This window comes from Oenanthe melanoleuca, chromosome 17 (assembly GCF_029582105.1).
Source record: "Oenanthe melanoleuca isolate GR-GAL-2019-014 chromosome 17, OMel1.0, whole genome shotgun sequence".
In the NCBI taxonomy this organism is placed as follows: Eukaryota; Metazoa; Chordata; class Aves; order Passeriformes; family Muscicapidae; genus Oenanthe; species Oenanthe melanoleuca.
The window spans coordinates 1,933,306-1,959,566 of record NC_079350.1 but is presented as its reverse complement, the minus strand read 5'-3'; the positions used below and the strand labels follow the sequence as shown (position 1 = coordinate 1,959,566).

General features: G+C 40.0%; 1 protein-coding gene and 1 non-coding gene across 4 annotated transcripts; both read right to left on the bottom strand.

The window, feature by feature from the left end:
- Positions 1 to 8: 8 nt before the first annotated feature.
- RC3H2 (ring finger and CCCH-type domains 2) lies at positions 9 to 26,198 on the bottom strand. Of its 3 annotated transcripts, none has more exons than XM_056505319.1 (21): positions 26,049 to 26,198; positions 18,696 to 18,992; positions 17,231 to 17,348; positions 16,547 to 16,780; positions 15,554 to 15,729; positions 15,258 to 15,458; positions 14,757 to 14,889; positions 14,400 to 14,518; positions 13,913 to 14,025; positions 13,007 to 13,315; positions 11,961 to 12,175; positions 10,596 to 11,023; positions 10,008 to 10,178; positions 8,773 to 8,928; positions 8,284 to 8,497; positions 8,034 to 8,118; positions 7,430 to 7,511; positions 7,148 to 7,282; positions 6,527 to 6,634; positions 5,967 to 6,115; positions 9 to 5,359 (listed from the first exon to the last, which is right to left on the bottom strand). In XM_056505319.1, exons 2-21 carry the CDS (start codon positions 18,924 to 18,926, stop codon positions 5,161 to 5,163), a joined length of 3,576 nt encoding a protein of 1,191 aa, XP_056361294.1. In that variant the 5' UTR covers positions 18,927 to 18,992; positions 26,049 to 26,198; the 3' UTR covers positions 9 to 5,160. The 3 variants fall into 3 exon arrangements, with proteins under 3 accessions (XP_056361294.1, XP_056361295.1, XP_056361297.1); XM_056505322.1 differs by having other exon boundaries at positions 5,012 to 5,359; positions 5,986 to 6,115; XM_056505320.1 differs by lacking the exon at positions 8,773 to 8,928.
- On the bottom strand, positions 14,978 to 15,091 carry LOC130260289 (small nucleolar RNA SNORD90). Its single transcript, XR_008841760.1, has one exon. It is a non-coding gene; the product is annotated as a small nucleolar RNA SNORD90 (small nucleolar RNA).
- Positions 26,199 to 26,261: the final 63 nt, after the last annotated feature.

The window sequence follows — 26,261 nt, the reverse complement described above, 5'->3', positions numbered from 1 at the left end:
ACAGCCCGTTAAGGTGGACAAATAATTTTTATTCGTGCATGCAAATACATGTCAATACTGCAAACTTCTTCCATCGAGTCTCTCAAACACCGAACCGGGATGCTCTATCCGTGCCCAGCCAAAGCTACAACCTCTGCACGTCAGTGCTACAGCGACACACGGGCCCCGCCGGGGCCCCCCTAGTCTAACACGAAGGGAAACATTACCATTGGGAATCAAAACCGAAATAAACGGAATAGAATTTACTCCCCCATATATCCCCATTTCATTTTACAGATTTTTTTTTTTCTTTAAATTATAGTTTTAAATAGAAGCTGAGAATGCGCCATAAAAATGAGCATTAAATCCATCGTAGCGATGGTGCCTGCTTTATACATGATGGGTGTACACCATCTTTTATTTCATTTACATTTCAATCGAACAATAGATTTGCAAAGAAAATGTCTAATACAGACGTAAAAATATTCACACTAGAGCTTCACAATCGGTTGTACAATTGACAAACAGGCCTCTTTTCCCAAACTTTCCAGCTAAGCAAATTTATAAAATGTAATCAATGCAACAAGAAAAAAAAAATTTTCTTTAAAACTTCCAGGGAAAAGAATACGCAGTAAACAGTATCAATGCGACAGCAGATGCTGCAAGCTAACCACAATACTTCGGAGTGGCTGTACAGTGGGTATGTGCAGTACAAATCAAAGCCACGTGTGTTGTATCACAACTACTGTATAATGTACTTGTTTGCCCAGCTAAGAAAACGCATGCATTCCCATGCCTTGGGTAACGGAGATCTACTCTGGAGAAATCCATGGGCTATGTGCAAATGACCTTGGCTTTTGGCAGTAAGAAACGCAGCCAGGCTCTGTTTTATTTCAGCTTTTACAGCAAAATCTTGAGTGATTAAAAGCTTCCACAAGCATCCTTAAATAATATGGTGTAGAATTATGTTTGGGCATTGGGCACTTTGATTATTCAGATTTGTTTCATCTCATCAGTGACAGTTTTAGGGGCTGTTTCCCCTCCTTGTCCTGCTCCCTTGCCAGCAAAGAGATGCAGGGAGATGACTACTGCCAAAGTCAGCTGCTCATTTATACTGGGAAATTGGGTCATTTAAAAAAGCACATTTATTGTGTACTGCTTGCAGAAGAGGTCCCTCAATGAGAGGGAACTTCCTAACAAAGGGATTAAACTACAACATAAAAATTGACTTTTACATCCTATAGATCATCTGATCACTTCTCATTTTGTTACACTCTCAAATTCAACACCTCCCTTTAATACCAGTCCAATAATTAATGAAAAGTCTGTTCACAAATATGATCAAGGAGCTGCTGGCATACAGTGTTTATGTACAGCAACAGGTACAACTTGACAACTTGTGCTTTAAAAAAGCAAACAAAACCAATGTTTGGAACTATTCTGAGTTTAGATTGAGTTATTTTAAGCGTTCTTTCCTCAGCTGTTTCTGACCACTGTGCATTATTTTGTACCTCATCCAGCCTAGTACACTATTATACAAGAACAGCATTCAGCTCTTGAGTACAGGAAAAATTAAAATTTCAATTGAGTTACCAAAGCACTAAAACTTTCCAAATTAAGACTTCTACAAAGAGCTTAATTAAGAGCTTATTTAACATAATCAGCTGTGTACAACTGTTTTCTTTTTCCTAAATCAAATGTCAAACTTTAGTGTCCCTGTACTAGACTACCAAGAACCAACGCCAGTTTGCTTTGCAAAGAGTCTAACCTTGCCTTTGAAGGGTCTAGTATACATTCTACAATGCAAAATCTGCATAAACACTAAGATTCATTTATTGTCACCTGTTTACAGGAACAAAATATCAGTAGCAGGGCAATCACTCTGCTCTAAGTATATGTTAAGAATGTACAGATAGTTACTTTCTCACACAAGCATTCTCCCAGCACAAGCATTAGTCTCTATTAAGACCTATGTGGGAAATGAGGCAAACCAAGGAATGAATCCAGGTAGTGAGGCAACACAATTAACTTAGATACTAATAATTCCTGTCTCTCTTGCATGTGAAATCCCTGCTGTACCCCTAATGGGGAAAAAAAAAATTAACCAAACTAAACCAACCCAAAATGCTTGTCCAAGCAAAGCAAAAGAGCCAATCTCTTTCCCCGATCTGCTCTGGGCCTTCTTTTCTGACAGCACAGTAAATTAGGCCAAAACCTAAATGGGTATCACTGCTATTGACACACAAAGGTAAGTCACTCTCTCAGTGTCAGAAAATAAGCCCTTCCATAGCCCAAAGGCACCTGATTTACAACTAACAAATGAATACATACTTGTTTGTAAAGGGTCAAGGGCTGAAACTTCAACAAAGAAGAAAGCCAGAGCCAGGTGTTCCCACCTGCAGCTTCTTCTCCCTGTCAGGGCACTGGAGGGCATTAGTTTCATGGCAAAAACCACACAGTCAGTGTTAAAACTGTAAGACAAAGCCAGCATGCTGTTAAACCCCCAAATAATTCTTTTGCCTGTCAATATAGGTTAAAAATTCAACTAGAAAACTCTAGCTCAGTTGAGAGCCAACTTTCCATAAGAAGTGTATGGCCACCCTAGAGAACTGCTCTATCACGGGACCTCCTGCTGCAGACAAGAGTCTAGAGATACATTTGTTCTTAAATATGCCAAGACCTTGGCAGGAATATGTCAGGCTTATGTCATTTCACTGGACAAACAGGCAAATGTGTGTAAGCAGCTTATCCCAACCCCCCTCCAGCAGAGCACAACCAAGTTTTTAAAATTGCCATTTTAAAATTAAAAGGTTAAGGTAAATACACAATCAATTTATGTAGTATATATTCACCCTCAGATCATGCTGAAGATGTTCTGTGGAGTTCTGGTGCACAGAGGGCTCTTTCCCTGAGGGCAAATAAGGACTTCTCAAACCTTTATATTTTCTCTATTTTTGTAACAAAATAGCAATTTAAAATTTAAAAATCTTTTAAAAAAATTACATCACCTTCAACATGGAAGATCTCACTGTTTAAATATCCATGAAAGAGACATACTTGTTTGCATATCTGTTTTGGAATTACATTGTACAGCAAATAATAGTATCTCAGAAGCATTTCAAAAGTAATATAAATTCATATTTACAGAATGGTCTTGGTATAAAATATACAACAATCATATTTATGTCTAACATTCTAAGTTAAAGTTAACATCAATAGGAAATAAGTTAAGGTGACAAAGGTGGTCTGGTTCTTGTATCCATTCACTTCACGTAGCGAGTGAAAGAAGCGTCAGTCTAACCCTAGAGTGAGGTGGCACTGGCTGGAGAAGGTACAGCAACAGCCAAAGGAAACTAAGAAAAGACTACTTGACTGTTTTTCTACATACATTCCTTGACATTGGAGTATTAAATAGATGTGTAAGATCTTCCATACTGACACCAGAATATCAAAACTAACCCTTGGATTTGCAGGTATATTTACAACATAATTATTTCATGGACAGGTTCGTTAGGAGAGATATCAAACACCAATATTTACTTAGTCTAATCAGTAACCCTCAGGGAAATGCCAACCCCCACCCCCCAGAAGCGTGCACAAAACAGTTATCAAAATCTTACCCGACCACATAGCTGTGATTTTGTAAAATAACAACTCAGACGACCAGTAACATGATCCTCTTTAAGCATTTTGCTAGCAGGAAAAGCCCTTACATGCAGTACACCTGGTGAAAGATCAGCTTGGCTTAAAATATTCCAGTACAATTTTCAGAGTAAACAACTTCACAGAAGTTAATAAAAACATAAAAAAATGTAAAACTTGTCACAAAGAAAAGTAAGAGAACAAACAAGAAGATAGTAATCATCAGGAAGGAGAGTCCTGCTTTCTTAAAAGAAAAAAAGTGGATTTTTAAGCTTCTCAAAATATGCCCAGGGCTCTAGTTCATGTGTATTTATGAAAAAGAATTTTCAGTTGACATGTCTAACATGATTCTCAGTCACCTCTTAACAGGGCATAAATTCATACAGTTTTCAGCACTCTGAAGGTCAGATAATGCTATTTCATTGTATTTTCAAGGTCTTTGAAAATAAGTTGCCACTGAATAAACAAAAATTAAACCTGAATACAAGATTATGATTAACAACATTTAACAAAGGTAATTACAACCACCTTAAATTCCCAATATTTAGTTTAAATTAAAACAAAACAGTACAAAAAACAGCAATACCATCTTGTTAGTCAGTGCAAACACTAGATACAGGGTTTTCAAAGGAAAGCCAAGAGCACCTGATACTTTTTGCCAAGTCATCTGGATCCTATAATCTCCAAGTTGAGAACTATTAATGAAAAAAATGAAAAAGAAGAAGAAACCCCAAAATTGCTGTTATATTAGTGCATAACCTCTCAAAATTGTTGAAAATTGTTTCATGTATAGCTTGGGGAAATCAATACCTAGTACATTAGCTGGAGGACTTAGGCACTTGATTTACTTCTGATAACTTTACTTGGACAAGTAGCCTGTGTATGTGTATCTACAGTACTAAAGCATCAACTGGGGGGAATGGAAACCAAAAGCTGCAGCAAAGCACTGCCCCACAGACCTGCAAATAACAGCAGTGCAAAGCTAATGATGTGTTAACCCTGTAAAAGCCTCAAGTCCAAATCTCCACCTCTCAGTCTTCCAACAGGAAACAAGACTCCATGCAAAGTTCCACAACTAAAGAAAAAGCAGCTGCAACAAGACAGAAGTTCTTCTCTCGTGAAACAAAATAGAGACAAATAAGTTAGTCTTCCTTTCACTAGATGTATCATCGTAGGATCCTGCTAGTTTAAATAACTGAGTTGTTAGTTTTCTACAGAAGCCATTTTCAACAAGAATGGCTCAGATACCGCACCGGATTGCTACAAACTCATAAAAAGCTGCTTTAAGCTTAAGTAAAACAATGTCCAAATTCCATTCATTTGTGGAAAGTGAACGCCTTACCCTACTAAAGTAAGTTTTTTTTCTTCAGAATGCTAATGCGAGAGGGGCTTGAAGTATCAAAGAGTCCACAGGAAATGCATGACCCCAATATTATTTTTTTTAAAAAAAATATACATTATATAATATATATTATATATATAAAAAGCTAGTGTAAATGCTTCCATGGTGTGGTCACAAGCTGGAAAGATGAATGCCTTTCAGCTGTTAACCATCCTGCCATTTGCAACAGGCTTTAAAAAGTCATTTTTATCCTCAGACATAATGTGAGCAGTTTTCAAAGTGAGGCTGCCAACACTGACTGATGTGCTGATGGGCAGGCAGCTTGCATTGCTAACAGATGTTGTGATCGGCTGACTGAAGCAAGAAGTTACGGGCAGGATTGTTTTCTGCTCCTCCCTGAGGAGAAAAATAAGTTACACAAATATTAAACAAGGACATGCACAAGTATCCGGAACTGAATTGTGTGCATTAAATAAATACTGACAAACTCATTTTTAGCAACAGGCTAAACATCTTCCTCTGGAATGGTACGCTCGAGATGTTAAAGTAGTCTGCCTCATTTTCAAAGGCTGCTTTACTCATTAAAGACTACAGAACATAGAAACCTAAAATAGTGTATTTCAAAATCTACCTCTCCACGGAGATTTGTGCAAACAGTCCGCCATTTCACCTTTTGAAGTTTTTCTTAATTTCTGTTAACTATAAAAATATTCTGCATTTTTTGCTTACTGACTGTGAAAGGTATTTTGAACAGCTGTGACATTTCAGTGTGTACGATTACAACGACGCATACGAACAATGGTACCAGCCTGGGACTTTCAGCTTTGTGGTCTAATTCTATTTCTTAACAGATTCTTCTCACTCCACCATGTACAAACAATGCAGATGTCTAATCCAAGTCTGAACAGGTACGTAGTTCATCCTTACACAACCATGCTTCCACTATTCTGATGCTTCTGTTTGTCTAACACTGGCAGACACTGCTGTTTTGTCTAACACTCACAGAATCACACGATCTTCACCTAAACTTTGTCTCTTCTGTTCCAGAGATTCTTTCTGGTGCTGCTTTAGCAGATGCCCATTCTCTACGGTTGTTCCATTGAGCAGTTGATCCTCTTGGGAGCTAATCCCTAGCTGTATGTCCAGAATCTCCTACAATAAAAAAGGAGAAATGCCCATCAGCTCTGTCCCTACCAGCTTCACATTTTCCTATTAAGTTCCACTACATTATGCTAATGGAAATGGGAGTCTGGTCATAAAACTCTTTAATTTTATGTCATACTATTGGAATGTCTACCACATTTGGCTAAAGGAAAAGCCAATTATTCAAAGATGGCTGTGAATGACATGAACAGTATAAATTGTGAGCTGTTTTTAACTTCACTAGTATTAACACTGCCAGGTATCTGAATGAGAAGTACAAGACCTCAAGTGCTAAATAAGGGAAATGCTGGATATATTGCTAGGACTAAAACCAAAAGGCTTTGCTATCTACATACTAATCTATAAAGACTAATGAAAAGCCCCAGTGACCTCTTTAGACACACAGATTTTTGTACTCACTTCTATCTGTTCACCTTGCCCATCAGGTTCATCTGTATCGAGGGCTGACAGCTCCAATTCAATGTCTCGGTCTGGCTTCGTGTCTGCACAGTCTTCAGGATAATCAGTCTAAAAAGGAATTAATATGTTCTCTAAATATCAAGGTGGTTTTTCATTGGCTTCACACAACACTGGAGTATTAAAGTGAAAACAGAAGATGCATTTCTAGCACACAACACTTCTACAACACAAGAGGGCCAGTCAGAGAAAAAATGAACTTCAGGCATAGACAACTTAGGATACAAGACTAAACTGAATCACAATAAAGTACTGAAACAGAGAGATAAAATGAATATTAATGAGTCCATTGACAAAATGTTTAGATTTATAACACGTACAAATAGACAAAAACTAATGATTGCATGAAAATATTGTCACATTCTTCCCACTTTGTAAATGCATGTTTGGAGCACCTGCCTAAAACTGAGTGCAACAACAGCAACTTAACTTGCACAGAATGTGCTGTAAATATTTGGGAGTGTTCACACTAAGTTTCAACTCCTAGTTAAAATTCATGTGCTTCTACATATATATATAAACAGCCTCTAGGATTTGTTTCATCCCAATTACCCCTTTCTTTACCTCACCATTCCTCAAATCAATTTCCTTGCTTAAAAGGTTTAAGGTAAGACGACTGCCTTCATCTAGAGAATTCCACTTCTGCTGCATGGCAAGTGCATTTGCCTCTCTCTGAAGGAGTAAGGAGTTGCTTTTAGCCTATGGAAAGAAACAGCTCAATTATCAAACATGACATCTAAACCACATGCAGTCAGGCAGCTACACTAAGAGAAATTATTTAAAAGCACTTTATTCAACCATTTCTTCTAAATTAAAAAACCCTCCTGGTATAATAACTGGTCTTACCTGCTGTAATTCAATACTCAGTAGATCTCCAGTGCTGGAATGCTTTCTGTGAGCAGACAAATCTGTAACTATGAATCTGTCCCTTTAAAAGAAAGAAGGCAAAACTAGGAATTAAAAGCAAATTCTCTAAATAAAAAATTCCATAACTTCATTAGTCTATCAATGCTGGATTTTTGTTCAGAAACTAGATGTGATTTAGACAATGTGTTTTTCATCTTCACTGTGGCTCATTATACTTCAAGACATTGTATGAAGCAAAAATCCTTATTTTACACCTGGGTAAGATGCAGCAAAAACCCCTGAAACTAGTCAAGATTTTGACATGACAACTTGGCAGTACCTGACTCCATTTCTTTGATAGGTCCCTCAAGGGACACACTGCTAGTAATTGTGCACTATTAACTGCTTTAAGTATTAAAGACTACACAAGTTTTAACCTAGTTTTTTTCCCAAGGCTTTATGCTGGATAGGTAAAAAGTCTTGTACTTTAAAATTAAGAATGCTATTAATAGACATTCCAGATTCCCCACATGCACACTGAGGACTTTGAAGAACTGCAAGCTACAGAAAAAACTGCGAAGAGAGCTCAGGAAGGAGTCCGTACCGTTCTGCATAACGTGCTGAGGAGGCAGAATCTGAGCCATAGGCACTCCATCTTGAGTCTACAGCATTGACATAAGGGACATAATCTACAAAAGAATTAAGACAGCATTTACTATCTTCTCTGCTCTTCAGTGGGATATACACATTCTTTGGCTCTTTGCATTTCATAGCTGCAGTAAGCACAAAGAGGATGAAAAGCTCATGGTGTGTATAAATAATGAATTCTTGTCACACAAAGCCTGAACTTGTACCTGATACACTAATGGGTTTAGTAGCACTTCCTTGGGAAGCAGTGGCCTGGATTGGATCTGTTGTGTGATAACCTGTGCGGGATGACCTGGAGATTGCACCCCACTTGGAGATGATGGGTCCATCGCTGAACGGGATTATAGGATCTTCCTCCTTTGCCCTTCTCTGTGTTTCAAATAAATGCACTCTCCTTTTAACATCCCCACTGTCCAAATCCTATACAGTCAGGAGACAGAAGATACATGGACTCATTTGAGGTTATGCACATTCTTCAGCTGGCCAGTAACTTTTTCATTATTATTGCCTATTTACAAAACTGGAAAAGGATATTCCACACAACTTCACATAAGCAGAACTACTTTTAAATACTAATAATGGAAGCTATTACCTTTTTGTTTGTTTTTTTTTTAAAGGCTGGTTTAACCAAACAGAAGACACTTGAGCATGTAAGGATCATCACACTAATGAGAGAACATGCAGAAAACCCCTACCATTAACACGGCATTGGAATTGGCAATCACATCCTTGGGCTCTGAGTCGATAGCATTTATACAAGAGCCAATAGTGCCACAAGACCACGGTGAATAGTGAGAGAGATGGTCTTCCTCAAATTTAGTTCCACTCAAATCACTGACACTCTCTGAGAACTACAGAAAAGGGAATAAATAAGCAGTGAATAATAAAAACAGGGAATTCAGTTCTAAAATGAGAAGATAATTAAATAGCAGCAAATGTATCTCAAAAGTCAATCAAAGAGTTCCAGCCATATTCAAGACTTGACAGAAGCTGTTTTGTCAAATTTTAAACCAGTGCCCCTGGCAGCTGTCAGAGGGCAAACTCTGCCATACAAATAACTGCCTGGCCTGCCAAGATGAGAGATTGGAATCTGTGTTAGTGTCAGGTTTATTTAGGTAAATATCTACAGTAACTTAACTGAGAGGAAGCCATGCATTTTCCTTTAATGTATTAGCCAGTGGTAAATAGAAATACAACTTACAACCCTCCCACCTGAGTGAAAATCACTAAATCCTGATCCACATTGAATGCATGCATAAGGCACTTCAAGTACACCTACAAGATCTGATCTGAATAATCATTCTTGACATCTCAAATATCACCAACAAAACTGTCAAACCACAGCTAAGAGCACTTGGCACAGTGGTTTTCAAACTAGTTCCTTGGATGCATCTAATTTAGAGAGAATAAAATATTTTAAAGTTTTTTTCCCTTCAAAAGCACACTATTGCTATTTCTTGAGTTTCTCTCCTTTACAGGACTTATCACAGAAATACACAATGTCCTACCGATGCCTTTTGCCACTTTTAAGAGAATGCATTCTTTGGGACTTGGTAAGCACTTGAAGTTTGATTCAGGCTACTCCTCAAGTCAAAGCCATTCAAAGGCAATGTACTTTTTAATTTAACACAACTGCTGTTCCCTACACAAAAACCTGGGGGTTCACAAAGTGAGTTCAATAAAATTATATTTCATTTAGTGAGGCTGAATTGAATTACTTCACTTCTTGACCTTTTTTCCTGTTCTCATGTTTAGCATCACCTTAATACCAAAATGAATTGCATCATCATTAGGTATCACTTTCCTTTTGCTAGAAGATTAACTTAATTTTATGAACAATAAATAGCAGGTAGAAAATCTTTACTAGAAATATCAAATGGAATCTTAGAGAAACAAGAAAGGAAAATAAAGAAGTTCTTTGGCTTCCCACCTCTGTGCTGAAATCTACACTGAAGAGAGGAGAAGGTGGTGTTGGAGATGGTGTTGCCATAGGAAGGGTTGACGATACCAGAGGAGTTTTCTGTGTGTGGTACTGTGCCCACTGTTCTGGCTTCCGTCTCAGCTGCTCATCATAACCAGTCTTCAAATGACCACAAGGCTCCTACAAAGAATAAATACAGGACTGGATATCCCATCACACTCCAATTAGAAGGCAAATACTTGCACGAGACACACTTGGAGCCCCAAATTTTCTTGGGTCTGTAACCCTTCACTGATACCATTTGAAGAATTTCACAACAATTTGTAGGCCCATGTATAGCAATTCAAATCTTAGCTATGCAATTAATTCAAGCAACATATATGGGTATTAAAGAGGCAAAGGGGCTCTGGTCCTGGTGATTACAGTGGTCTGTTTTGCAAGCCCATTTTAAGGTTAAAAACAAACCAAGAACTTGGTCCAAGTCACATGCCTCGATCACTGTAATAAACAGGTCTATGATAATTATTGACCAACTTTTCAGTAATGACCTTCAGAACCAACTCTGCATAGAGCCTTCCCTTCCTGGCTCTCACTTACCCTTGGTAAAGGCACAGTCCTCTGCTCATTTGGAGGTTGACAAGCCACAGAGTAATACCCATCCAGTGAGTTGTACCTCTCCCGTAATGATGTCTGATAGACAGATGAGTGCATCACATCCATGGGAGGTAACGAATTGCTCCTAATGATATCATCTCGTGGGTACATCTGTGGGCGCCAGATGCGCCTGCTGTCATAAACCGGAGCGTACATTCCAGAGGGGACAGGAGGGACGGGCCCGTAGGGCTGCGGGGGAGGAGGCTGGTAGGGAGAGTTCAGCCGATCCCGAGGGGGAAACGTGCTGTAATGATCGGCATATGGCATGGAAGCAGGTGGGAGGGAGGATTCTGGAACGTTATTGGACCTCACAAAGCGAGGAACACAGGGAGCCACACCAGCTGGTACTGTTGGAGGTGCTGGATAATATCCTTAAAAATTGGAAAAAGGCATAGTTAATGCAACCACAAATGACCCAAAATTTTACACCTTCTAAAACTCTAAATGGCATTGCTAAGTACCTTTAGAAAATGAGAGGTCATAATTTACAAACCTCTTACTGACCCTACCATGTTTCTGTTAAATATCATTTCATGTATGACAACCGCATCTGCAGATGCAGTGCTGGCCCTTCACCAGCTGGACCCAATTTGGAAAATATTGTTCCTAGGTACGGTGGTGTAACTATGTAACTGAAAACACAGGATCTCCAGCAAGTCTTTATATAGGAAGTTAAAATAGTTCTCTCTAAAATAAAAACTTATATTGTTAAAAAATAAAAAGTCTAAAAATAACCATTTCACACTTGACTTATTGTTCTTTCTTTTGAGAGGATTGCCTGAGCATCTCTACCTTTTGAGAGCTTGTGAATGACTCACTGCTGTACAGCACAATCGTTTGCCTGAATACAAACATGCACAGTACAACCTAAAAAGACAACTGGAACCTTTTGAAAACATTTGAGCAAGCACAAAGACGTGTAAGCCTCCCAGGAGAAGCATGTTATGCCTCTAAATCCTGCCCATGGCTACCCTCATGGATAGGCCATGGCAAGATCAAGCCTAAATAAAAACAATTAAATGCTAACAAAGGAAAAAGCAGATGAAAAACCTTGAGGTTCAAGTTCTTCTGGAGGCTGAAGTACAAGCTGCATAACATGCAGCACACAAAGGCAAGAAGCACTGGGAGCAAACTGCAAGTCCCTCACCATACCCAGCAATTAACAAGATTAGTATTCCATTTAGTGAAGATTCAGCTGATATTTAATAAAAATAAACAGATATAGACAAAATAGACACAAGTTATTGCTCATCAAGTTATTTTTCCAGAGAAAAGTTCAGTTTTTTCATCAGTGCTTATCTCACTCACCTGTCTGTGGGTACTGTGGAACTTCATATGACAGCTGAGTCCTGGGGTCTTGGAAATATTGAACATTATCAGAATGTGGAGGATAGACAGGTATTCTGGGAACGAACGGGCTGGATTTGGGAGGCACGGAATTAACTTCTGTTCCAATATTAGGTGGACCAGCTGAGGTAGCTGCTGCCTGGCTTACAGGAGTCTTGGGTGGAGAACCAATTTTACTGAAAAGGATTACCAAGAAATCATTAAGCAGATCTTCACTTATTTTAGTCAGGCCCCTCTTCATGAACACTCACACAGAACGTGGAAATTTGGGCCTTGCCATTTCCTCTGCAATTTTTGTTTTTCATACCCCAAAGTGATGCTCCATTTTAGACTTTCTCCTAGGAGAACTCAAAATTGGAAAAATGTTTTGATACCCTTTGTCAGAGTATTCTGGTAAAGACATAGGCTTTGAAAAGCTGTTTAGAGACTCAGTGCTTCCTGCAGAATTATCTAAGAAGTTTTAAGTGAAAACCCCAAAATTAGAAGGTTTTGAGGAAGTGAACACTCTGTGCATCCTTCTTGGTTTCAGCAAATGTCAAATTTTGAGTACAGTTTGTTGCATGTAATAACATACTTGTATGCAATCACCCAATAGTATGTAATATATACATATATATATATATATATAAAATTTATTATTATGCCATAACTTTTTATTTTTCAGTAATAACACAACAGTAACTAAAATACCAGGCTGAGAACAACTGAGTAAGAGATAAAGGGAGATATTTACCATATTATCTACACTGCACATGAGTACTGAACAGCTAAAACAACAGGTTCTGGCTCTGACACCCTGAACCCTGAACCCACAGGCTTTGTGTGACAGTACCTGCATTGCAGTGCAAGACCTTACACAGCTCTGCAGCCACTGAACACCAGCAATTACTGCAAGCCAGGACCCCACTTCAGTATCTGTTGGCCACCCACAAGCTCATTTTATTATTTCAGATAATCTAAAAGCAGAATGTTCTGTTAAATTGTCTCGATGTAGGAAAGTCACCTACTTTTCAGGAAGTGATTCTGTAGGGGACCCAGAAGCATTCTGGCCATTGGCTCCAGTCTTCCCTCCCTTCTTGGTGTTCTCCAGAGCTCTCAAAGAGGTGTCTGCACAGCGGGGGATCAGCTGGGGAACCCCAGTTTCTAGATTAGCTATTCCATTAGTACTTGGCACCATCTTGCCTGTTGCCTCAGGGCTTCCTATGACAGAGATCACATTTCCCGTTGTGGTTGAGACAGAGCTGTTGACACCAACTTTATTTAGAAGGGGGAATGTTCTCACTGTTGAGCTGATTTTTTTGTTCCTCAAGCGATATCTATAAACAAACAGGTGCAAACACACAAAAGACAAGATGGTATAAAAAGTGCTTATTGTGAAGTTTAATGGGCTTGCAAAACTAGCAAAAGATAAAAGAAGGAATTGAGAGGAATGTGACACCAGAAAATTACAAATTTATTCTCAACAACTGGAATTCAAAATCATCTCTCCTCCTATAAGACCCACTCTGCGGCTCTTTGAAAAGGCATTTGGGTGAAAACAGCCTCTAGAATGCAGTGCTGCATACTGTTCAATAACTCAGTTCACTCCTTAATAAGACGTAATTAGCATTCTCTCTTGTAGGTAATATAACCAATCCTTGAAAGACACTGAGCTTAGACTCAGTTGGAGGAAAGGAAATTTTACCTCATATGGGGTAAAATAAAAAAAAAAAAACTAAAAAATCTGGAATTAGTCTGCAGACATTGCTTTGCTGTACCTTCAACTTCATATAAAGAACTGTCATGTCAAGAGTCACAAATCCATCCAAATGAATGAAGGTATGAAAGAAAATGTTTGCAAAAATCTCTGTAGATTGCTTGGATTTAAATTAAAAGGAGGAAAAAAGGAAAAGGAAAAAGTCTCCCACACTCACTTTTCAAGCTCTTCCTGAGAATGAGCAAATGTACAGTTTGTTCCTCTTGGACACCCCCCTTGCTGTCGAAGGTCTCGGCACATACTTGTTTTGTATTTGCTATTTGGTTGTGGCTTCAAAAAGAACAACAAATAAAAACACAAAACATTCCTCTTTACCATCTATCTCTCAGTCACATAAAACTAGGCTTAAAGTACAGAAAATACATCCATGGTATGTTTTCACATTTTGCATTTTTAATCAGAAAAACAAGGACACTCCTTGTTTAGGGGCTAAGTTGTCCCTGTAGGGATTTCACTGCAGCCAGCTCTGCTGCATTCCATACTCATAAGTGTTAGGTTCTTAAAATCTGAATGCAGTTAGTAACAGTATCATCAATTATCCCACAGGAAAGGCCATAAATATTTCAAATCAACAATAATTTTTCAAAGTTGCACCTCCCAGTAAATGCACATTAAGACATAATGCAATGATCAAGTCTGGTTACCTGTGGAGTTTCATGGCCTTTTCTACTGTAATTCTGAATGAAATCCACCAGCCCATGCACCACAGTCTTTACAGCGACCATCGCATTTTCCAGCTGCTCCCATGTTGGAGATGCTGCATCTAAAATTATGAAAAGCAGGATTGTCACTCTGTCAATAATTCCAGTATCATAAATAAAGGCATGTCTTGTATTACTTTACAATATTGAGTACTTGGACAGAACTTAGAGAGCCCTAAAGATTTTATTATATTCATTAATGGGAATTTCGAAACCAGGAATGGAGGTTATCATCTTAATAATTTATTTTGCTAGATATGAAGAATACCAAGAACAGTTTAAAAAGCTTCATTTGCATACCTGGATTTGGATCTATGTTTGCCAGGAGCTCTAAATGAGGCCTCAGCCTGTTTAAGTTTGCAGGATCCCCTGTGCGCTGCAAGACTATTGTCAATTCTTGTACACTCTTAGCAAAAGATTCTGGAGATTGAAGCTGAAAATAAAGGGACCATTAGTGTGCTGCATCTTACAACTGTCAATTACTAGTCTTAAAAATATATTCATGACATTGATACCTAAATGTAATATATAGTGTCTTCAGATGTCATATAGAGAGGATCAGTGGAGAGAAACTTGATTTCTCAACTCAGAATCTGCCCTATGAAGCTTCATCATAAGACACCAAAACTTTAATTAAAGTACTTCACATGATGAATATGCTACATCAGGGAAAAAAATTTCAATCTAGTTTTAATTAACATTTGATAGGACTACAAACAAAAAAGTTAATTAATGGAGTTTTTTGATTTTTATTGTAGTATTTAATCCTACAAAGATACTAAAATCATCCCTTTGACAAACCTTGTCAATAATGGATTGCATGTGTGATTTATGTGCCAGGTCTCCATAAAGAAGGGAAGACCACTGCTCTGGTGATATTCTAAGTCCTGCTTCCATGGCAATGTGAACAATTTGGGCATCGTGCTCTCTCCGCAAAGCCTCGTAACTCCGGAACTCTTCTTTAAGTTGCATCAGAGAAGAATCTTCATCCCTTTTAGTGACCTAATAAATAGTAATAGTTAAACATTCCTTTTTTAACCAAAAATCTCCAGGTGCATCATAAAAAACAAGCACAAACCACAACAGTGGTATTTTACCTTAAAGCATGATGCCCTATACAGTAGCTGCACAACATGACCAATGCTTGTTTTAGAGGCCTGAGGAAACCTTGGTTCCAGCCTTTGCACAACAAAAAGTACCAGAACTTTTCTTGAGAGTGCAGAGCCATCTTCCAGTGCCAGTAATACAAGTTTCAGTGCCTCCTCTTGCATAGCTTTAACACACAAAAATGGAAGTTACATATATTCCAGAAAACACCAAGGCTACTGTATTTGAACAGATAAGCAGGAGCACCTGAATTATCTTGAATGTAATTCCTTACTGCTTTTTATTTTACTATAAAAAACTTTACAAGCAAGTTGCTAGTTTAGAAGAAACATTGAGAATAACGCTAAGCACAACAACTTGGTGCTAAGACTAATTTCCAGTAATAAACACATCAGTAGTGCAGTTTTTAATACTTTCCTTCACTGTGCAGTCTTGCAGCCATTGTCCTTTTGGACACATCATCAATGCCACACCATGAAACTATAAAATAAATATAGGAGCAGTACTGGAATGCTATCAACAGTTACCAGAATCAAGACAGGACAACTTATATTTTAAAGAGAATTTCCTTGTTTCTGTGGTTGCTTTAGCTGCATTCTTAACTATGAATTTGTTTTCTATCAGAGATATAAATCATTGTAAGTTTCAAAAGTATGCTGCAGCTGAGGTTAGGCTGATTGTATTGACAACTATTCAATTCCAATTCCAGGCAGCAGTACTGCTACACTCCATTACAAACAGTGCACAGTGTGAGCTTATTGACTCCTCTTTGCCAGGATTTCTGAAATACTTCCTCTCAATTTCAAAGAATGTTTAATGGAGTGGCAGGGGAAACAATTAAAAACTTTAAGCAGAAGATTTTCCCTCCCTTCTCCCTTCTTCCTGGCAGAACATCTTCAACTTAACAAAAGCAATTTCAAAACATTTTTGTAAGGAAAAGGTACAGCTAAATATATTCTGTTGCAGATGTACAGGTCCCTTACCTGGTCCTAGAAACTGGCACCCTCGTGCCCTGACAGCAGCCCAAAGATTGGCAGAAAGCTGCTGAGGATTTTGGTGCTGCAGGATGAGTTCTGTGACAGTTCTCTCTCCCAGCGACCGAGCTGCCCTCATGGCTCTGACCCGACCCTCCTCCTCCACCAGCTGACAATTCACCAGTGTCACAAGCTTCCTCTGCATGGGACGGCTCAGTGCACTCTGATTCAAGCTTGCAACACCTTCAGAGAAAGGGAGAAAAGGCAAAGCAGTGCTTCTCATCAAATCCATCCAAGTGAGACAAAAAAAATGTCTGAAAGTGTATGTCTTTCTCTACGACGTGGATACTAGTCACAGGTACCTTCCCTTCTATTAGGCAACTCTGTGTAATTCTTTATCAAAAAGAACTTTAATTAAAATCTTAAACTGACATCAAAGCCATCCTTTGGGGAAAGTTCAGCTTTAGTACAAAGTTAGCCCCAAGGCAGTATTATTAAATAGAGTATTTTGTAAACTTGAAATAAAAAAAACCACAAACAAGTGTCACAAGTGTGAATAAGCTATTAAAGACACAAGGCAATTCTATTAGAAAAATGAGAGTATTATCTCACTGACATTTATAACCAGTGCTGAAAACACAACGCTGTTAAAAGCAAGCTACATCAAAATTCCACTGTTCAGCTGAGACTCACCTTTTCCTCCACTTAATGGCTTTAAGTAGAGTGCCAAATCCTCAACACATTTCTTTGCTACTTCATAATGTTTGTTCTCTCCTACATTACTCAACTTTACTGTCTGATGATCAGGTACCTAAAAAAATGCAAGGGGGAGAAAGGGGGAGAAAGAGGGAGAAGAATTACATACACCTGGCTGACCTCTGTGATGGTACCCACATCACCATTAATTACATAACACTGCAGATGTGCACTGCTCTGAGAGCAGGGAAACACAGGACCCACCCAGGGCATGGACATGGCACAAGGAACAACAAAAAGGGCCCAAGATGAAGATTAGGGTGATGAAAGATGGTTTTTGTTATTACTCAACACTTTAAAAACAGAAGTAGGGTAGAAAACAATAACCAAGGTCTAAAAGATGAAGAACACAAGGTCTGAGAAGGTGATCACTATACCAGATCAGCATGATTTACCACAGACACACAAAGGAAGCTATAAGACAAAATGAACTAGCAATAATATAATAAAGCAAAGTTAAAAATTTATTTAAGCATCATTTGAGCATGCTGAAATCTTTCAAGAGAAGCAGCAGGAAACTTAACTTGGTGGAAAAAAACTCAGAGTAACAAGGTCAGAAAAGGAAAATGGAGGGAGTGTTAGTCACAATAAATTAATTGTTTGAAATACATTGCAAGAAGTTAGGAGACCATGAAAATAAATGTTGTAAGATCAAGACAGCATTGTGACACAGAAAAAAACCAGAAAGGAACGCGTGAACTTGAGAAACAAAACTACTCTGACATAGTGCCGTTACCAATAGCTGCGTCAAGGCACATGATAGGACATTAAAAAGAAAAGTAAATAACATCTTCTTACTGCCTCACCAAGGTGTTAGAGAGAGAGTAACATGAAAAAGCACATGAATCAGCATAAGGGGAACAGACTTATTTAGTCTCCATAAAGTGCAGTACTGATTATATAATCACTGTTTTGCCACTGCTACGAGACAGCGCAGGGAACATTCCTGGCCTGATTAGCCAGTGTCTGCAAACGCAACTGAAAAGCCATCATCAGGCATATTTTAAAAAAAATTATACACACACACTTCTGGAACTTGGTTAAACAGCCACTTCCAAACATGTGACATTTAGGAACAAGATTTCTCATAAGGCTAAGATGAACGAATGTAGTCTGCAGGCTCACTCATTCTACTGACAATTGGGACAGATAATTGTATGTTTTTAAGGGGATTTTTCTCCAGCCACGGTTCAAGAGCCTTTTAAAATCAGAATCCAGGTTCCAATTAGAACAACTTTTCATATTATAAGAAGATGGCCCTGAAATAGTGCAGAGTACATATGGACTCCTAGGGAGCTCAAAGTTAAGCCTTACCACTTATTTAGGCTAAAACGAGGGAAAAAAGAGCAGCACATATTGCAGCAAAACGAAGCAGCAAAACAAAGAGCTGCTCTAACCATACCTGGGCTCCAACCAGCTGGAGGAGTGCAAAGTTCACAGGAAGCACGTCGATGTCCGTGTTGATGGCAGTCTGGTCAAAGGGACATGCCTTGCGATGGAGCTTGTTCAGGCAGGTCTTGCACACGGTGTGAGAGCAACCTAAGCTGATGGGTTTGTGCACATTCTCATCAAACTCATTGTAGCAGATTGGGCAGGACAGAAATTCTGTCCACTGAGCTGCCTGCACAGGCATTGTGGAAGCTGGACACTTGTTTAGCAGGCTAGCAGACCATTATTTCACTGTACTATGTTTTGGCAGCTGTAAGTGAATAACAGAGTTATTTAAAACATGCTTTCTGGCAATTTAGAATAATTTTTAATTAAAAAAACAGGCCACAATTTCAATATTACAAAGAACAAAACCAAATCCTTATGCTGAAGCACTAAAAAACCCCAACTCTGTGTCAATTTAATAATTGTACCAAAAAAGGCTCGTGAACTGAATTAATGCAGACTACCATAAGTTTTAACTTATTCACGATAAATGGCATTAATTTTATTTTTTGGTGGAGTTGTTTAAAATGTTATTTTCATTTGAAATGAAGTAGACCAATGCCTTCCTTCTGCAGATCTTATTCAGGCTTAATCAGTCACCAAACTAAACTAAGCTTTGTTTCTTTAAAAACACATTTTTTCTTTCTGTAAAATACAAATCAACTAACAAATATCAAAAGAATGAGAGATTAGTTTTTAGTTTTATGATTCTCATGTTACTTCTGTCTTTTCTTGCAAGAACTGGAGCACTCAAGGGCAGAGATTGCTGTGTGTAATTCTGCTTTTCATGTCTCTACCTTACATATAACTATGTCTGTGAACTCACAGCAAGAAAATCTTTGATGTATGTAAAATCCAGGTATCTAGGACAAAATCTATGATAAGGCAAGCAGTAATTTCAAATGGCTTCCTTGTCTCTTGAAACATCTCAAGTCTGTGCAACAGTATCAAATAAATTGTTTACATAAGTGCATTTCAAAGAAAATACAGCTTTATGGAGATTATTGTTGTATCTTGTATGTCACATTCCTGAAAAAGGTACCAGGCCTAAGAAGTTCAATAAACTGCTCTCATCCAAGCTTCCGTGATCACGGATTTCCATCCCGAGCTCCACCCCGAGGGAGCAGCCCCACCCTGGGCTCTGATGTGCCACCGTGCTGCCTCTCTAGGCAACACACAGACCAGTTGGGTCACTTCAAGGCTATGAACGAGCTTGGTACAAATGCAAACACACAAATGTTTTAATTACATGTATAGCATTCTATTTTTTCTCTGATGACAGAAAAAAAAGTAATTGTTCTGAGGAAGCTGAGATCTCCCCTCTGTGTACAAATTCAGAAACTCCTTACTGCAGTTCCATTGTTGGCTGTGCTATGGTTTAATTAATGCATAAGTACCAGACCATTGAAAGAATTACTAGAAGACCAAATAGACTCTTATCTGTGGGTGTAATTTCTGTTAATTATGACCATCTGTTTAGAAATCCTATTTAGTATTATGAGCATTCAGTGCCCTTTAAGTAACAGGATACTTGTACAAGATGTCCTTATCTCAGCGAGCTTTTCAATATTATGCAGCAATTTTTGCCTCAAACGAATTCCCCTAGTAAAACACACCAAACTGGAAGTTGAACCTCTCAAAACCAAACTGCTGAGGTTACACCCCCAACATAAGCCAGAAAATTTCCAGGTATTGGACAAATCAGATTTTCCTGCAGCTTCTATGAAAGCACATTTCAAAGCTCTAGCAAAGATTAAAAACCCAGTCATCTTTAACATGCTATTGCTACATATGCCTTTTAACCAAGGAAATTTGAAAGCAAAACAAATAAGAATAAAGCCAAACACTGAGCCAACAGGCCCAGAAAGATTTTTGATTCCTCTGTTAAGAATCCCACCACTTCCTTTAGCAGATCTGCTTCCCTTCCAAAGCAGCTGGACAAGAGATGGACAGAACTGCAAAGCCTGTCCATAAAAACCTTCCTTAAAGCTTTTTGCGGCACCCCCAGAAACATTAAGACACCGACATCAACATTACTGCTAACCTAGGGCTGACAGTGGTGCTTTTCACCTGTCTGACTACAAGACACAGGTAACAGCAAAAACTAGACCACTCTGGGAAGTATGTGACTGTCATGACTCACATGGGGAAAAGTTTCAGAAGAGACTGGGACACAGAGAGCTCAACTGCTGGTATGTCACTAACGAGCTCCTAATAAACAGTCCTATGTCCACACTCACTGCTCATTAATTATCTCAGACACAGGGATCTCTGCTCTGAGACAATACCCACGTTTGGTTTCCATAGGTGCTTCAGAGACTTGCAAGAAACCACCTCTGTTTACGAGCTCTTCAAATACAGTTGTTTTCCTGACCAGCATAGAAATGAACACAACAGATTCTTCAAGTGTGCACCACTGGTTTTTAAAGATCTATCTCTGGGTGTTTAATCATCCCAAATGACAGATTCTCCTAAGCATGTGTTGACCTTCAGATCTCTTGACAGGAAAAAAAAAATCTAATTAAGCCAGCAAACAGCTGGGAAAAGCTCTTGACTCCCAGAACTTCAAGCAGCCACACAGGGAAAAACCTCCATACTTTTTTGAGCCTGCCAGTTCTCCTGCCACTCCTGAACCCCAGTGTGTAGGAAAACAATCTCACATCTCCTAATTACCGTGTCAACTCCTACAAAAAGCATAAGCCAAATAGTTAATAGATTCTTGCTCCTTGTCAGAAACAATGTATTTCAGGGATGTCCTCTTGAGGAACAAATTGCTCCAGCACTCTAAACTGAGCAAACACAAGGAGGATAGCAAAAAAAAAAGAAAAAAAAAGAAGGTAAACTAGAAATCCTTTGGATTCTGTTTTTAACAGGCAGTACACTCCATTAGAAAACCACCCTTGGTCTGTCAGTTCATTCTGGGAGATGTGTTATCTATCTCTACACTACACAGGGCTCCTCTTCCCTGTCAAAGTAGAAGCAACCTGCAAAAAAAAAAAAAATGGCTGATACGGAAACAGTCTGAAAAGTCATGGAAGTTGCTAGGTAAAAGATCATTACAATTAGTTTTGTAGTATTACTACAAGAAGCAATACTTCAGATGACAAACTGAGAAACGTACAAGCCCAAGTTCAGAAATTATGTAATAATAAAAACCAGTACAGCTGAGTAATTTTGTGTTTTAAAAACAGCAGTATTTTCATATTGCAGTAATGGCTGCAGTGGATCAGAGTAACAATGATAAAACTGTCTGACTTTCTCATTTTAGACCAGAATATCTGATAAAATTGGAAGGTGGAGTGGAAGGGGAGATAGGTAAAACCTCAAAACCTTCCTCAAACAGCTGTACCACTTAGAAATGATGAAGTTGTAAGATTTAAATGTCCTTAATAATTTCACATTAATTTTTAGCTACCTAATCCCAAGACATTCTCTACAACTAATCTAAACCATTATGCTTACTCAATAACCTCTGGACATGATAAATATAATTCAATTCTGATTTCCCAAAGAAACCAAGCTTAGGTGATCATGCTGTTCTGTTAGTCTGTTCCTCTCCCACACTGCTCAGTCAGGGCATTTGCCAAAATGCAGACAGGCAAGTTTCACCCCTTATCAAAGAAAGGGTTGAAGGCTTAACTCAGTTCCCCCACAGTGTCAGCTCTGCTCGGCTCAGGCTGACTCCATCAGGTCCCTTGTGGGCCCTGGGCAAAGACAAATAAGCAGAGCTTGGGTGAGAATGAGACATGGAATAATTCTGTCAGTGCTGAACAAAGGGAAGTCTTCTCTACATATGAAGGAGACGATTGGAAAATTTGTGAAATTATATGGCATTTTCACACTGAGGTTCAGTTACAACCCTACTGTGGATTTAAGCCCGTATCTTAGAATTCAATGGATTTTTATCACTAAAGAGTCCTTGATACTGACTTGCTCTTAATGCTAACTGCAGAGATCACGGTATTTCCTTTTCTTTTTTAAAGTGATCTCCATTAAAATTTTCCATTTATGCAGTTTAATGGTTGGTTTGCAGTACAAGGAGGCAGCGTTTCAAGATTTTCAAGATTTCCTTCCAAAGTTATCTAGTTCCTGAAAACACACTGACTGGGTCAAAAACTTATATATCACATAATATAATTATCAGTATAAACCTATTCTCTGGAAGGGCTAGAATCTTTTACTAATTTCTCTTCAACAGCCATCATCCACAGATCTAAAAAACTGGCTTTGTTAAAGACTTAGGGAAGGACCATCCCTGTAACAGCTTTGCATCATTCAGCTATGACAGCTTGAAATTAAAATAAATCCTCTTTACTGAGCAGACTTGCTTATTTCTACACTCCATAATATCTGTTACATGCAAATCTCTTTACATCCCATGAAAATTTTATACGTAAAGTCTTTAATGGCCATTAAATATAGTGTTTCAACACAATTCTTTCACTGAACGTTAATGCTCTTGCGAGTTATCTGCAGCCCAATTCAAGTTCCAGAAAAAAAGTCCACCAGTTCCAGAAAAGCCACCAACAGAAATTCTGGGGACATACGAGAATCAGAGATAAACTCAGGTGGGAAGGGACACATTGTGTCCAACTCTGCTTCTCACAGGAGTACCTGACACTACACCAGGTGTCCAGGAGCATCTCCACACATTCCTGGATCTCTGGCAGACTTGGTGCCACAGCCACTTCCCTGGGGAGCCTGTTCCAGAGCCTGTCCACCCTCTGGAGGAAGAGCCTTTTACCAATGTCCAACCTGAACTTCCCTGATAGCTTCATTTCCTTGTGTCCTAAATATAGATCTGAACATTTACATGTACCCAGATTATATTTTGCCAAAATGCACACGGGATTCTCTTGTTAACTGGTTAAAAAAACAAAGCTTGAATTGCCTCTGCCTCCTTAAAACATGTGGCTGAAGAGGAATTCCTATCAACAGGGGTACAATATAAATTTATGCTCATGGTTGCTCAGTGACTGCCAAAGTTCACTCAATTCAGGGTTATCTCCCCTCAAACCAACACCAGTCAGCGTATCCTCAGCAGTTCACATCTGCTCAACCCTTGCCACCTTTAAAAGTTTTCTAAATACTTACATAATGGCACTGTGGGTTTTTCCTTGAGTTTCATAGGTGTCCCTGAAAGGAGAGCCTGTCCTTGCCAGCAGCCTGACACCAACTCAGCTGCTGTAACAGTATTGACTTTTCAGGACTAACTGAAGGGCAAATAAACGGATATTTTTTATTTTTTTTATTTTTTTTTTTGCCACCCAAATCAGTTGAACTCTCTCTGAATGCAGAGAATCCATTTCTAAGCAGATCTACTTTGACACAGTTACTCCAGGAAGAGATACAGTGTAGAACCCCTAACTTTTCAGTAATATTTTCAGTGAATGAGGATTCCCATGTATGGTTTACATCTCCAAGCTATTTTTTTTCCATGACCTCAACGTTTAAACTATATTTTTTCAGATGAGAAATTCTGTATTTTAATATTTTTAAAAATAATTTTAATGCAACACCAATTCTATTCTGAGATGTAGGCCAGAAAACATAGGGCTCCATGGGAGCTGGAAAGTGTTTTTAAAGGTTGTACAGAATGACTTAAAATGCCTGTGGACATGTAATTTTTTTCCTTTCCTTAGGGTTGACCTGTCAGCAAGGAGAGACCCTGTACATTCATCCCATTAAGGGTATATAAAATATCACCAAATGAAATGTAACATACTCCTAACAAATGCTATCAGCTATTGCCACCTGGATATTGTAAATATTTTATCTACTTTAGAGCAACATAGCCTTAAACAAATGAGATCAACACTTAAGACCAGGAGTTCACTCTGGGATACCTGGAGCACTGACAGTAAAATTTGTTAGAATTTAGTATTTTTGAGAGAAATGGCCACATCCTCAAACAAGACAGAAATACAAATTAATAAAAACACATTTTCTTGGGAAAAGCTTTGCTTACAATGCAGAAACAAGAAAAAGTTCACTAAAAAGGCATGAAGGTCTTGGGAAAGAGATCCACTACAAAAATTAAGACTTCAGTGTTTCATGGAATAATACTTATACCAGCAACAGAAGCTTCAATTTCTAATATTTCCACAGATGTTTAGGACAGACCAAAGATTGAAGAATAGTATTTTGATTCAGAAGATTTAGAGCTGGTTGCTTCTCATTTAAAATTAGATTTCTTCTGCCAATTGCAAATTACAACCTTGTAATCCAAAGGACTGTTTTTAATTTTAGTTTCATTATTATGATGTAGCTATAATGGCCATGAGAGAACACCCACAAGAGAAGCTACAGGAACTACAATTAAACCCAAACAAAATTCTAAGTTTGCATGGAAATGAAACAGGCCTAGATCAGAAATTCTCCTGGTTGCCTGTCTAAACTTTCTCATTATTTTCTCTTGTTACAGATCCATGCCATTCCCCTCTGAACTCTGGATGAACTGAACACTCATCACTCTCCCACCACTCTGCTGCCCTTCCTGTGCTTTGTGCTGACTCCTGCACTCAACTGGAAATCCTCCGTGCACCTCGAGCATCAGCAGAACCGGGACACGCTTTTCCTGCTCAGTTGTTTTGTGTTTTTTTTGTTTTAGACACTTAAAATGCGACACGGTGGGTGCATTCCTAGGGCCTGTCTCCCACCACGACTCTCCTCCACCATTACCCTAAGGCACAGATCCGTGAGCATTCCAGTCCGGGAACACGCACGGCTCCGGTGCGATTCTCCCCGGTGTCGGGGGCACCTGAGCGCGGGCTGCGGCTCCCCGAGGGGCTGTCGGGGGGGCACCGGGAGCTCCTGCCTCCGCTCGCCGGTGCCGGGAACGCCGTGCGGCCCCGCCAGGGCCCTGCCAGTGCCCCGCAGCTTCGCCCCGTCCGCAGGCCGCTGTCAGCCGCACCCGAGCCCGGCCCCGCTCCCGCACCAGGCCCGGCTCCCGCTCCTGGCTTCCCGCTCCGGCTCCTGGGCCCGGGCCTGGCTTCCCGCACCCGCTGCCCGGCCCTGCTCCCGCCGTCATTTCGGAGCCGCCACCAAATGGCTGCCCGGGTCCCCGGGCCGGCGCCGCGGCCTGGCGGGGCCCGCCGGGCGCCGACACCCCTGCGGTCCCCGTCGGGCCGCACGGGACGGGCTCAGCCCGACGCCGCTCCCGCCCGACTCCCGCAGCGGCGGGAGGCAGAGGAAGGACCGGGGTGGGTGATGGGGGGGTGGGGGGGCGGGCGGGGCCCCGGCGGGTCAGCGCGTCCCCCGCGGCGGCCGCCCCCGCCCAGCGCAGCCCGGTCCGGTCCGACCCATGCGGTGCGGTCCGTACCTGCTGGGCGGGGGCGGCGGCCGGAGCGCGGTCGGGCGGTGCCGGCCTCACGCGCCATGGGGCGGGCGCGCGGCCCGGCGGAGGCAGCGGCGGGAGCCCCGGCGGCGCCGCCTCATCGCGCTGACAGCGGCAGCGCCGCCACGCCCCGCGACGCCGCTCTCGCGAGACCCGCGGCCCGCCCGCCGCACGTGACCGCGCGGAGGGAGGGAGTTA